The sequence below is a fragment of the Aethina tumida genome, chromosome 1 (assembly GCF_024364675.1).
Source record: "Aethina tumida isolate Nest 87 chromosome 1, icAetTumi1.1, whole genome shotgun sequence".
Classification (NCBI taxonomy): Eukaryota; Metazoa; Arthropoda; class Insecta; order Coleoptera; family Nitidulidae; genus Aethina; species Aethina tumida.
Window position 1 is genome coordinate 62,352,819 of NC_065435.1, and position 15,841 is coordinate 62,368,659.

Consider the following 15,841-nt stretch of genomic DNA (forward strand, 5'->3'; position numbering starts at 1 on the left):
TTTGTCGATATACAAAGAAAAAGAGGCAAAAATAAAACATTAACAGATCTGGAACGATTTTTTAATATAACTGATTAGATTTTCGTAATATATTAAATATTTTGGATATTTCTAGACATACAGTGGTGGTTAAAAGTGTGAAATAATTTTACAAATTTAATGTCTGTTTATTGAAATTTAAAATTCGTTTCCGGATAAAATTCCGTTTTGGGATATCACAGCAGCATTTATGGCAATTTATACAGAAAGAATGCAAAATTGTTAAATTATTAAATAAATAAACTATTTCCAAATGTATTTCGTGTATATGATATTATTTCATACTTATGTCTATGAACATTTTTTAATTGTAATTTAATGAATATACAATACAATATAATATATACAAGCTGTTTCACACTTATCCAAAAAAATTTAACCACTTACTCACTGTTACATAAGAAGTCCATTTAAAAAAATGTAATAGAGCAACGGAAAACGAGATAAAAAAATATAAATTCAATCCATCTATAAAAACTGTTTGAAATTGTTCGCATTGATTTGAATGCAAGCTTTTTTGTTAAATGTTTTATTCAAATTGAGAACAAAAAAATGTCAAGCAGTCTTTGTATAAAAGCATTAGTTATTTATGTTACAACCAGATCAGAAAATTCATTACATCTTTGATACTGATATATTATATGATAATAAAAAATATTTAATTTTAAAAAGCTTGATTATTCACCTTATATAAATAAATGGAAGCCGATTGAAAAAAACTCGAAACTGGAAGATGATATTTTTTTTCTTTTTTAATTATACATCTTAAAAACGACGAAGATATTACTTTAAACGCACATATTAGTCTGATTTGGTTGGCCAAAGAAACAAAACTTTCAAATACAATTACATTTAACAATACACTTAATAGTCAGAAATTATTTTTAATAAGATTTATATTATTTTATTAAATAACACAATTTCAGTTGGAAGAAAAAAACATAGTACTCTAGAAAAGAGGGATATAATAATTAACATGAAACATCAAGATCAAAATATTGATGATATCTTTAAAAGCTTCAGATGCTTTCGAAAAATGGTTTACAATGTTCAAAAATATGAAACACCACACTCAATTGATAATACAATAAGAAAACGTTCTAACAAAAAAAAACAGTTCCTTTTATAGGCATACAAATTTGAAGAATCAGTACACAAAATTTACAAATTGTCTTCTACGTGAATAAAAAATTAATCAGACCACCAATGACCAGAAGGTTTGCTCTGGAAGTAGAGGAAAGGCAATAGCCAGAGGCTTGTTGAAAATTTGGTGGATGCGCAAATAATTCCTTTGCAGTATCCACCTTTAACCTTAACATGAGGTCTTTTTGAAATTTATTCCTACCCAAGATTCTTTGAGCAATCTGTTATCCTAAGGTCTTTACACACCTACCCCTATAAGGGTGTATGTCAAAAAGGAATGTTGCGCATTCACCAAATTTTCAACGACGGGTTGAATAATACATTTGTCATTATATATATATATATATATATATATATATATATATATTATATATTATATATATAATTTGGGAAACCCTGTGTTTGTCTGTGGTCCAAATTGTAAATTAATATAATATAATTTTTGACGATTCTACTTAATATTAGTGTATGTATCTTTTGATTAAACAATCTTAAGCTAATGTCTTTAATTAAGTAATATGTTTGTAAGAACAATTTTGCCTTATTACAGAATACTATAAATCTGTATATATTTTTTTGATTAGTATATAACATATGAATATTAAAATAAAAAATACATATAATTACTTGAAGCAAATACAATGTTTTGTGTATTTGTCATTTCAATGCTTCGTTAAACAAAGGAAAAAAATTAATGAATTGTATGTTAAACTACCCTTACATATACTTACCTACGAAGCATAAGTGGGTTCCGACTTCTAAAGCCAAGAAATTTGAACAAAGCCATAATATTTATTAAGTCGTCGTTCTGTATTTAAATGAAGTTATAAAGGCAGTCTTTTTATGTGGAATTAATTTGTAAAACAAATAATGCCAGAAATGATCAGTAATACTGCCACGTTCAAAACGTCGCAAATTGTAAATTAATGTCTACAAGAAAGAAATTATTTCAATATTCAATCTTTCAAAGGACTGATTAATATTCAAGTAGTTTTTAACCATGTCCTTTCACAGATTATTGATGAATGTTTAAATATTAAATATAGATATGTGTGTTATAAGTAAGGAAAGTGTAAATAATTCCTTAAACATTTAAAGTAAATATTAAATGTTTCGTTCCTTTACTATTTTTATGGTATGCAAAAAAAAGAATAAAGTTTCGTATGTTAAAATACCTACATACCTTCGAAGCAGAAGTAGGTTACGACTTCTAAAGCGAAGAATTTTCAACAAAGCCATAGTTTTTTATTGGGTCGTTTTATATTTAAATGAAGTCGTAAAATAAAACCTACTTTGTATGGCGGAACTGAAAGACAGACGGCGTTTTAAACAATAGCAAGAAATCATTGATTTTAATTAATTGTAAAGTGCAATTTCAAAAGGTTTTAATTAAATCTGATAAAAAAATTTGCTGCTTACTAGATAATTAGCCTAGTTACTTTTACATGAAACTTTTCGCCTTTAATCTGAATTCACTGCTTGTATTACACGCAATTTTTGACAAACTGAATACTTTATAGCTGTTTTTATGCAAATGTTCGAAAGCACCTAAATTACCGTAAGATTAAACCTCACGAATCAATTCTCGTGTTTCCATGCCGCCCACGGTACATAATTTAAAATTCTTTACACTAAACGAAACGAAACACGAAACAGTATAATTTGAATAAATAAGAAAAAAAAACCGGCCCCCACGTCGCTTCAGAATCGTTTTGTAATGTACATGTTGAGGTTAACAAAGTTAACTATTGGAATTTTCTACCACCATAAAGAATCGGGGCCTCTTGCAAAGGATCCGCTTTTGAGATGACAAACTATAAACACGCGAATAAGTTTTGCGAGTAAGGTCCGAGAGAGGAAAACATGACCCGGAGGCGTGTGCGTGGGTCCGGTGCCGGACCCCATACAACGAACAAAACTTGAATGCATGGACCAGCAGATAATCTCTTTGTAGAACAGACGAAAATTTAATTACGTAGCACCAAACCGTGTTTCGACACCCAACAATATAAATTGTGTATTGCACAAAGGCGTTTATTAATAACTCCGAAGGAGGAAGGGCGGACCCAATGGTATTTTTCGATATCGGGGGATTTACGAAACGGCATTCTGTTTCTATAGAAACAAAGAATTGGAACGAAAACAAAGAAATTAAAACGTTACAAGAAGTAAATATATAGGAAAGATGTCAACGCGATTTGATAGACGTACCCCTCACGGTTGGTTGTCGAATTTAGTAAATATGTGGCGAGGTGTACACGCAAGAGAAATATTAGAGTATTAGAATTTTAAGACGAATTATCCCCCTAATTTAAACACTAATTACGTTTGCTGAGAACAGGTGAAAGGTGAGACATCGATCGGTTGCTCTCCGGAGCACTAAAATTAATGTGTGAGACGCATCGAGGTATAAAATTTCCTGCTAAAATATTAAGATTTAATCTATTATAAACACACTTGAGGCTGTGCACAAGAAACGGTAATATAGGTTTAAATTTGAAGTGGGAAGATTTGGAATGGCAGGTAGTTTAAAAGCAGAAACTAACTTGAAAGTTTATTATGAATTACAAAATTAACAAATTTTGAGGTAGACAGCAGAACTAAAATAGAAAAGGCAAACGGGTTTAATATTTTAAATATGAATATTCCAAAGAGAATAGAACAATTATTGTAGAAACATATTTATTATATATTAATTAAAATATATATTATTATATTAATTACAAAAGTTGTATTAACCATATTCACTAACACTCAGGCAAAAATTGTGATTACTAATTTACAAACAATTTCAAACAAACGTTAATAATACATTTCTAACGTACTTGGGAAAAAGGGTAAGTCAACAAAAGGTCAAAATTAGATATGCCCTTGAACCTAACGGTAAATTTCATTCCCCACCGGATAAAAAGAATATAAAGTCATTTGTGAAATATTTTGAGCTTTTATACTTTATTTAGATAATAATAAAACAACTATGATTTCCCAAAAACTTATTTATTTGATTTTTGCACGCTAGATTTGACATCTTTCGTAGTTTTAAAGTAGGCATCTAAACTGATCGCAAAAAGTTAAGCATATTGCCTTATCTTAGTATATATTAAAAATTAAAATTGTATTAGTGGAATTGAAATAAAAGACATATTTTTTTAATATCGAGTAATTCCGCCCCTCCTTCCTATTACAGCTTGTACCCTACGTGACATACTTTTTATCAGGTCATCCAGATGATTTTAATTCTATGGCAATATAAGCACGGGGCAATTAATAATCTTCCAAGCATATTCCAGACATCTTCTATGCAATTCAGACTTGTGGCAGATGCTCAATTTAAGCATTTTCTAAGTGGTTGAGGACAACCCTAAATCTCTGCAGTCTAGTGTTGTTTAAAAATCGAAAACATAGTTCCAAATTCCATTGATAATGTTACAAATAATGTCTGTTGCTTAAATTTCACCAGTCATGCTGCCAGTCGCAGATGTAGAGCTCCGTTCTTCGTAATACTACCCCATACCATTATGGACCCACCTTGGTATGTGTAAACATCCGACACATAATGTGAATTTATTATGTAACTTGGAGGTCTCCAGACTCATATTGGCCTTTCATCATTAGATAATCCAAATCTGTTTTCATCTGTAAACATCACAGTATTCTACTCTTTATGCCACAATTCTTTTTCTGACATCAAGCTGAGCTAATCTCGCTGCATGATGGGCAGACTGGAGGGGTAGTCGCCTTATGGGTCTCCTGCAACGGAGTCCTACATCATTTAACCTATTGAAAACTGTCCTTTTTTGGTTTTGTCTGAGAAGGGTGCAGTTTCTTATTGGATCCGGTCGTGCTCCTCTGCACACTAGAGATTGGTCAACATGAAATGCAGCGACTACATCAACTTGTCTTGAGCCAGCCTGAATCATTCCTACAGCACGGTCGCCTTTTATAAATGACGTCTCTGCATGATTTTAAGAAATGGCAGTAGAAATTGGTTGTTAATTCTTGAATAAAGTTAAAATCAAATTGAATATTTATATATCGACTGAAACCCGTGATGTGTTTTTTCGACCTCATTTTTACGTTTTGATTAATAAATAATCAACGTATATATAAAAATATATGGTTAAATTTATATTTTGGTTGAAATATTTTTTTCAATCAGTTTGTGAAAAAAGGACGACAATACTAAAGAGATCAATCAAAGTTCAGATCAGAAATGTCACTATCCTAGCTAATATTTTACAAATTATATATTTATGGAAAATTTGAACACAAACACAAATTCAGTTATCATTAGAATTTAAAAAATGCACATATTACCTTTAAATTTTAGGGAGGATTATTTGAGGTAAGGAATTTATACTACGCAAAAAGGAGCACGTGGAGAATTTATAATTTCTGCCAAGATGCCAGTTTTCGTAGATGTTTCAGAAACCATCAGGGATATCAAAATGTGATTAGTTTTTCATCTGATTTGGAAATATTCGTAAAAGTCAAAATCAGCCTATTTGGCACACATCATGTTTAATAAAGTCATGTATTAAATAAAATACCATGACACATGAAATTGGGGGAAGAGAATGATAAGAGTCAGGCGGTGGATAGATGTTACCAGCACTGGGTACAATCATGGTGTCATCTAAAAAAATATTACAAACAAATATTTTTAATATGTTTTTTGATCAGTAATCTCATTTGAATATTTGCATCTTTAGACGGTCACTATCTTAAAGCTATTTTACATTTTTTATATACTTAATAGACATAAAAGTAAACATTGCAATTTAGTTTCTAAAATTGGTATCGGAAACCGTCGACAACAAGCAGAGGACAGAAGGTAGAACCGTTTTCTGATTATTTCTGCTAGATGAAATTGTACATCCTCCTTTAGGTTTAGTGCAGACGTTTACTGTAAATCTGTCTACTATCAGAAGAAGGTTGCATGAAGCTGACCTTAGAGCAACAACACATTTTTTCCATCGTTTTTTAAGCAAAAAGCATGGGGTTTCCGGCAGATCAGTCTAGTACAGGCTTTCTTAAACTATGGGTCGCGACCCCAAATAGGGTCGCGTAGCAAAATTCTGAGGTCGCGAGAGATTTTAAACACACAAGGTGCAATTTTTAATTTTAGATTTTTATATGTTTCTATACGAATTCTAAAACTATATATTTTCATATGTATGTGTATATTGTTACCTAATAAATAAAACATCAAAAAATATGTATTTATCTTTCATTTATATTTATATGGGGTCGCCAATAAACTCGCAATTATAAATGGGGTGGTGACTGAAAAAAGTTTAAGAAGCCCTGGCGTAATACATATTATACACTCGGATAGTCACTTTTGGACATAATGTGAACTTGGTGAAATATTAAATAAAAAACTATAAATACTCGACTCGAGTTTCAGCCAATTATTATTCGATTTGTTCAAGAATTTGGACCAGATTTCGTTTTTACAAAATCATGACATTATTTGGACGCAGTTGCTTCAACATTCACCAAACTACAATCCAATTGAGCACGTATGGGACCATCTTCAAACACAAATTTACACTCAAAACAATCAGCTCCAAAATTTGGAGGAGCTTGCCGATGCTTTTAGAGAAAAATAACGAGCTGGGTTTACTGGTTCACTAATTTTGAGTATGCCAAAGAGTGTTGATGATGTTCGTAGACCAAGGGAGGCCCGTCCAAGTACTGATCGGAAAAATGTAGCGTTATATATTCTGTTTTTTTATTTCAATTAATTTTGTTTTATTAATTTCCCAAGGAATTTAGTGACACTAGTTTTATTACTAGTTTTGTTTAATTCATGCAAAAGATAATATTGTTTATTACAAATTATTTTGATAAATTTTTAAATTTGTAAAAAATTGAGAATATCAAATTATTAGTTAGGAGACTCAAAATGTTATAAACTTTAAGTTTTAAAATAACGTAATAATATTGGAATAAATCCACGGATTAAAAATGTTACACCATGTAAATTTAATAAAATTTGATATCCAGGGATTTATGACAGAAAAAAATAACGAGAACGAAGCCTGTAAATATGACCTCATTAATTTAGCAGGGTAGTTTTTAGACTTGTGCAGCATACAGCTCGTTTCCACGTATGCTTATTTATTCCGCATTCATTTACGTTCCACTATGCAGGCTATTTTGAAATATGAAACTTTAGCAATCAACAATCAATGTAACCGCCTATGGAACAACACTTCACCCAACTAAATCTACAATCCACCCAAATACTTAACAACCGAAACCAACTGAGACCGGTGGTCGAGTTATGATCGTACATGAGTTATGACGGAACGTGCACGTTTGAAAATCATTCATATACAAAGCAAACATGTGTTTGCGCAACTAATTCAGTTGGTTCCTTGTTTGAATAGGGTTAATTAACTTAAAACTATTTAAACAATTGCCGCACAACATGATGTTAATCTGTAGGAGTCATGTTTGCTATTGTTGTATCGACGCGGCGCTCAGATATATAACTTAATAGCAGACCTCGGTGGCGTTAAACGGAATGTTTGAATACTGTTGGAGGCGACGAACATTAAAAGTTGATGAACGGATATCACGCAACATTAAAAAAATATATATAATAATAAATTGCAACATTTTTTCTTAGTATGATTATAAAAATTGATAAAATGTAAAAACATCGCTTCAATCCATTCATGGAATAATTTAAGACAATAAAAATAATACGGTTATAAACAAACTGAAATTTATATTAAATATATTGTAATTTTATTTTATTGTGCGTTTAAATCTTTATTTATATTCTATATTTAATAAATCGATGCTATCCAATATGTTAACAGCATTATAAATAAATAATTTAACAACATTTCCAAAGAGACGCAATTTAATAAATATTTATTTCAAATATTTTGTTAAAATGCAATTAATTAAAACCAATGGATACAAAGGATACTTTAAATTTTACCTACTGACAATCTTTTACATATTGTGCCTGATATCCAGATTCTTTTATAACATGGGGTTAATTCTTCCAAAGATATAATTTGAAAGAGGCTGGCCATTTCAATTGATTTGATATATATAGTCTCATGGGAAAGGGACCAACAAGTTGATGTTGCTAAGATATTTAGTATTAAAAACTCGACAGTATGGTCAATTATTAAACAATACGAATAAACAGATATAGACTGAATTGGAAAAAAAATGGGACGACCCAAAAAAATAAGCATTTAAGAAATTGAACCCATTCTTGTCGTTGAGTCAAATTAAAGCGGAACTAGACCAAGAAAATATGTCTAACCAATCTGCAATAATAATACGACAAAGATTAGTGGAAGTGATTCACAGACCAGCCAAAAAACCTCTGATTTCCAAGAAGAGAGGAAAAATAAATTAAAACGTTTGGAATTCGCCAGTCTACACATTCTCTGGTCGAGATATGATTGGAAGAAGTACATATGTTGGAGTGTCGAATCAAAGTTTGATCTATTTATTTCGGATGGTATTGAATATTATAAGAATATAAGAATAATCCCTTGTTCACGATTAAATATAAAGGACATAAATCCAACAGTCAAGCATCGAGGATGGTCTAAGAATGCTTCTATGGTTTCGGTATCGGCTCAGTTTATATGATTGAAGGCATTATGATTAGATTTTTTTCGGGATATTCTCGGAGACATAATATTATATATTATTATATTATAATATTATGTATTATTATTATATTAAAGACTATTTACCTTTTACATGTAATTCAGCAGAATAATGATCCCAAATATTCATCTAAGCTAGTAAACCATTTTTCCGAAAATATTAGTAATATTATTTTTGTTAAAAATATATTATTTTTATTTGTTTATACCCTTTTGACTCGCTATAATCACTGTTTGTTAAATTACTTCGTTATTCATAATTATAAATTAAATTTCTTGTCATAATTTTTAACCAAAAAAATTTGTAAAAACAAAATACTATTCATATACTCTTCATAAGATATAATTTAAAATTTTATATATCTACATAGCAAACGAAGTTTTAGCAAATTAAAAAAGGTGCTGTAAAAAGAAATAATCTTCCATATCTCCGAAACTATTCATTTGCGGGCTCATGTTTATTAAGACTTTTCCGCTTATTTTAATAGACACTCCTTTCTCTAAATATTTTGCATTCTTTTATAACACCCTATAAAACGATGTTGCTTTGGTTATATTTATGAGTTGTACAGAAGATATGACTTTATAACAATGATACTTCGTTGATTATGGTTAACTGAACATAAAAAGTTATTTTTTCTTTTCTTTTACTTAACTTAACATTAAATTTTATTTGATTAAGTCATTTTTTTCATTTTAATTTAAAGTACAAAGTTACATACATAACATACATCGTATATAAAATTTTAATATAATTTAATTTCATTTATGGCACAAAATCAGGAAAATATACGAAAAGTAGATTAATACACTGAAAAATTACCCTATTTATTCTATATAATAATAAAAGAAACCAATGTTAATTACCATCAAGAATACTTTTTCTTACTTTTTACATGCTTCCATGGACTTATTGGCTTGTTATATTAATAAAATAGAATTCCACAGAAAATGTTACTATGTAAAAGTTTCGACCTGATGTTTTTACGTATAAACTAGTGTAACTGATTTCAGTAAGCTCGAAACCAAACAGTGTAAAACACCAACATTGTACAACATAAACCATAAGCTGGTGGATTTAACGATATCCTTCATTAGAAACAAATGACCCAAATCTATACAAAAACGACACAAAACCCGTGGTCGCGTTTGCATGTATCGTGTGAACTATTTGCGAACGTCCTGTCCTGAATCCACTCGACGAATACGTTCAATTGCCCATCAGTGATGCGAAATTATTGGAGTTGGCAAAAGGAACTATCCTCCTTTGTCGGAGCTGCGCTTTACGAGCCAATAAAGATGCGAATAAAAGTTAACGTACTTAACGGTTTATCATGTCGTAAATACGGATTTTTTTTAGTACGTAACATATCGTGTAAGATATCGAGGTTATGTTAAATATTGCTTGCACCATGTCAATTTATGTACAACCTCGGCCAGGATAAAATTTTAAAAATCCTTTTGGACCCATGTAGTGGTGGTATAATAAGTATCAACTATGGCTTACATTGCGTAAAATATAACTTAGAACAAATATTAAACATGCATGTAATGTGGGACCTTTTGCCTTTTTTAATGACCCTTTATATATTTAAATGAAGTCGTAAAGTAAAATGGACGTGTAAACGTGGGACAAATGAAAATTGTACCAACGTCCTGAGAGATCCTCAGTTTAAATATGTCATGGTGACGAATGTGGCTTTATGTCGGGTACGGGCCAAAGAAAATCCAGAAAGTTTTACTTTCGGAGTCCCTCATGTAATTTTCATCGGTCTCGGGTCCACGGGAATCCTCAGACCGACTGCCTAATTCCTACTTATCCTGTCTCAGAATTTTCTTCGGCGAACTGCATTGTAAATTCACGGCTGTCTAATAATTATTATTGTTCACTCTTAAATGTACTTTTAGCATATAAAGTTTAAAAAAGTAGCACTACGCTGTCTGGTTAGTTTATTGAAAACCATAAAGTATGAGAGTACAATAAAGTAACTGTGTCTGTGGGTTGCGTGTTCCATTTAATATTTTTGCCCAGGACCGCAATAACAACGAGAAAAACTCGACAGACATATAAAGCTTTGGCCACAAAATTACTACTTTAAACAACAATAAACCTATTTTGATACTGATGGAATTTATCGTACATTTATGTACTAAATCAAATAATATTTTAGATTCGTTTTACATCATAAATCATGACCATTTGTTAATAATGGTTTTAAGCTATGTCATTTTGAACATACGGTGCGATCGTATGGTAATTGTATAAACACAATTTAAAGATTAGCATATGTAGTTTTCTTTTGTTGTACCTACTGCAGCAATTTATTAATAGTGTTTAAAAGTATTTATTTAGAATATTTGTTATAATAGCTTGTATTATATATAAGTATATAAGTAATATTGGCATTTACGTAAAAAATATTTTGTAACCCGACACAAAAGGTTGAGAGGTTGAACGCTGCAAATTTATACCGTGCTGGCCAGACATAAATTGGACCTTATATCGTTTCTATTAACCAGTCTCATTCTATTTTCAGTTGCTTTTTAAGCTGAGACCGGTCAAATTTATAATGCGGATAAAACAAACAAAACCTGAATGTATTTTGAATGTTTTTGAGCCTTTGCCAGGCGCATACTTTATTAGAGCCCCGAATAGTGTTCGTTTATATTAGTACGTGTATGTATTTTTCCGGTGAAATATTTTCCAAGCCGGTTTAGATGATGTTCTGAAAATAAATAGATAAATCTTTTACGTTCGATTGAGTGAAGGAGAATTTATCGAACATATGAAACTGGTGTTGTAAATTTGTAGTCCTTATATTGAAAAATGTCAATGGTAAAAGAATGGTTTTAGTCAAGACAGGTTTGTTTTAACAGTAATTAATTACCATTTTGGATGCTAAATCAAATACTTCAACTATTATATTTATATTTTTTTAACTTTCAAAACAATATAAAGGAAATACACTATTTTAAAATGAAATGGATAAGCAAATACTTTGAAAATGAGGGCGTGCCCAAACCTACAACAAAATAATTACCAAAATTTAAAGTTAAAAAATGCTCGTTCAATAACTTAATAAAATCGAAACTAAGATTTTAAAATTGTATTTCAAAGTAAATTTGGACATTATTTTGGGTCATAAATATAATACTTAAATATGGTCCTGTATAAATATGCAGGTTTTTAAACGTTCGGATTTACTCGAACATGTTTGAATTTACCGGTCGAAAACCTGTATAAACAACTTGAATTTGATGAATGGTCTAACTCTCTCAGTATCAATTGATCAATATTCTTCAAATTTTATTACTAAAACTTTTGTCAGTTCACAAAATGTGGTCAACTTATTATGAACAATGTATAATCATTGAAATTTTTTCAAAACTGTGTGGTCCCCGGAAAATTGTATAATCCTGAGCGAACTTCACACATTAGAGAATTATCACTTAAATAAGTGTTATTAAAGAAGAGAGATTGTTTTTTACCATAGAATACAATTTTGTGTTTTATGATATTATTATTATCATGCCATTTACTTCAATACTAGACATGTATGTATTTTTACATGTGTACAAAATATACACATTCTTAATTGTTTTTAATTTTATTTACCCTTTAAAGTACTTGTCCAGAATTTAAAAAAATCTATATGGGAATCCTATTCTGATATTCAAATGTGAATTCGACTAAAATTTTAAACGTCGTTAATGGTTTTATACTGACACATGCTTGTTAATGCAGAGCAACATATTCTTTAATTCCAACAGATAAATTAATCATTTTTTAACCCGTCATTAAATAAAAATGTAATTACTTTCAACAATCAAAGCTGATAAATGCATTCCAGAATCTGGCAACAAGATAAATTAAATTTTATTGTCAGCATCAGGTTTGTATATAATTAACTTGCCAACGGATTTCGAGTGCGGATAAATGCTTGGAACAGACACTATTTGATAATGGGAATTATTTTGAAATTAATCTAAACCCGATTGAATACAGTTAATACCAATACAGGTTTCGGTCTTTGTGGATTGCTCAATCCAAAACAATGGGGATGGTAATACCGAAAATACTCTTGTAAATTGAATAGACGTTCATGCACCTGTGATTTATTTTCCAGTTTTCTTCGATGAACACATTCTACATCTTAGTTAAGTATTATATATGATCAAATAATAATTTTCTGTTACGATGTTCCTCCAATTTTATTTAAGGACTGTTAAATAGTACATTTCCTTTTATTTATTTTTCTAAATGTATATAGGTTTGTTGGTTATCTTTTGAATCTTCTATTATTTATTTTCCTATTTAAGAGTATCTGAGTGCATATATTAACAGATGTAGAGTGTATATTGTAAATAAAAATGGCTAACTCTAAAGCTAAAAAATCATTATTATTATCAAGAATTAACATACTAACCTAATGAGTTAAGTAATATGTGCATGCTACTTAGTGTAGTTCATAAATATTTGGAAGTATTCTTGCAAATGTTATTTAAATTTCTTTTTTCAATATCTTATCATGACATAAATACTTATATAACCAAAACTCAAAAATTAACTGTCACATTGCATCACCACACATAGTAAATAAATGTATACAAATTTACATAAATTTGTATGTGAAAAAGTTGAAACATGCTGAAAAAAGACCATCTGTTTAAATTAATTGTGGTTTTTTTCAAGAAACTTGTGCCTCGCGACATTGTTACGAGACAAAGGACAAACAAGCCAATAAAATTTATGCTGCCATTCCACTTTTATGTTTTCAAACCATTGCCTTCAGTTCCGACTTATTTTCATTAATAACAGCAATGTGGAAGCCAGTAAAACGTCTCGTAAATCGTTCTATTAATTTTAGCATAATCTGTACAAATAACAAATGATAATAATATTCGGTTTCTCAATCTTTGAAAATATTTCGGTGTTTTGTGGGGTTTTTATTTTCCTTTTGCCGTTCCATCATTTTTCTTTTGGTGGCGGAGTTTTAAATGTTTGGGTCAATGTTTTCGGTGACGCATTACAAGCTTCGCAGGGAGCTTTTTTATGGGTTCCCTGCTCCTTTGAAATACGAACGGGATGGGAGACGCAAGATTGATTCATTTTATAAGATCCATCAGTTTCTTACCACCAAGTTGTGTGTCCAGTAGATTGTTGGAGGTGGTTCAGGGCTATGCTGCACGATACAGGTCAAGTTCATGGTGCTACCTTTGTTTATGTACATCTCCGGGCCTCCAAGAAGTGTTGTAACGGGCTCTGCAATAATAAGAGGACAATGGTATAACAAAAAATTCATAAAAACGTTAATATTTTAATAACTTATGATGCATATTGAGAGGAAGTTGAAATAAAGATTAACAAGATGGTTTCGTGCTTTAGCTTTAACAAGAACTATTAGAAATATCATAATAAACTTGCTTTATTAAAAGTAGGTGTCATTAATGAAAAATTATATTGTATACATAAAAGACCGTTTGACAAAGAGAAATTTAATAAAGGAAATTTGTATTGTCATATAGACAATGACGTACTTAAAATTTATATGAAACTGTAAGGAAATAATTTGAGACGTCAAGTTGATAAAGTTACGTATTTTCTAATAAGTAATTATAATCGAATATAAAATACAAATTCAAATGAATGCGTTAAATTTGGGTACAAATATTAAAAATGTTTTACATTGGCATTAATATAAAAAAAATTCTTAAATTAAAAAAAAATGATTTTTTAAATAAATTAGTAAACGCTTCATTGAAATAAAAGCAAATAAAATCCATTTATGAACGACAAAAGCATTGGGTGAAATTAAGTTCGCCCTAGTGTAGGCTTTTATTTTAGTTTATATGAAACAACAGAAACTATTGAAAAACTTATTAGAACATAAAGTGAAATATGAAATTAATTTTTAATAGTACTTAGATTTCATTTGCAATAAACATTTAGAAGTAATTAAAATATCAAATGTTAATAAAACAATTAATTTGCCAAAAATAAAAGTATTTTATATCAACTTTATGCGGGCTACCCATAAAACACAAAATTAACTGTTATGTGAATTTTCCATTGAAACACCTCGGTTACTGCTGCATTATTCATGTGTGCCGCAGGGCCCGAATCAAAAATTAAATACACCAGTTTAAAAACAAACTTATCAAATAACAAACATCATTCCCAGTAAAAAAATATTTTACAAAGCACTTTGAAACACATATTTTATAATTATATCCTATAAAAAGTTTGATAGTGTCGTATTTTGTAAAAGCGACAGGCATGTTGAGCGCTTAAAAACCTTTTTCATACGGGCTCCGGCGATACATAAACTTTCGCATTGGTCAAATGCGGAAGAACAGTAGAGATGAACTTTGTTTAAACACAATTACGCATCTACAAAATAGAATATTGAAAAGGTGGCAGAACAAAAAACGTTTCCATTTAATTATTCCATGCTCATATATCAGTTTTTAATATATTGTTTGAACGAAAAACTAATAATTTTTAGAACAAAGAGAAAACCGAGAGAAACAACTAAATATTACTGAGAGTTTACGTCTAAATAAATCAATCGTTTTCTGTATTTATTTAAAAAAAATCCAACAAAGTAGTAGCTTCGAAAAATATTGGGTGAGTTGGAAATACTTTAAAGAAAATCGATAACTGGATAATTCGAAAATCAAAAAACAATCCATTCTTATCGTTTGCTCAAATTAAAGCCAAGGAAATAGGACTTGCTGAAATTAGTTCAAGGACTGTGAAAGAAATGGATGGGAATTATTCGGCCGTAGACCTTGTTAAAATATCTGCTTTCTTCTAAGAATGTGAAGGTCCGATTTCGATTTACCTGCAATTACTAGACTAAATAACATTAGTTATCAGTTAAAGAAATTCATTGATCGATCGTTCATAATACTCCTTACCTAAAAATTATAAAGGGTTGATCTAAACCTAGTCAATCCTTTTGTTTTAGAGATAGGTTTATGTGATATAAGACGGGTCCCATGTG

General features: G+C 30.0%; 1 protein-coding gene across 1 annotated transcript in view; it reads right to left on the reverse strand.

The window, feature by feature from the left end:
• LOC109605311 (zwei Ig domain protein zig-8) overlaps positions 1–15,841 on the reverse strand; it is a 326,759-nt gene that overhangs the window by 53,712 nt on the left and 257,206 nt on the right. Inside the window, exon 5 of the mRNA XM_020021881.2 lies at positions 13,970–14,097. Within this exon, the coding sequence (XP_019877440.1) occupies positions 13,970–14,097 (128 nt within the window). The remainder of the gene's footprint in view (positions 1–13,969; positions 14,098–15,841) is intronic.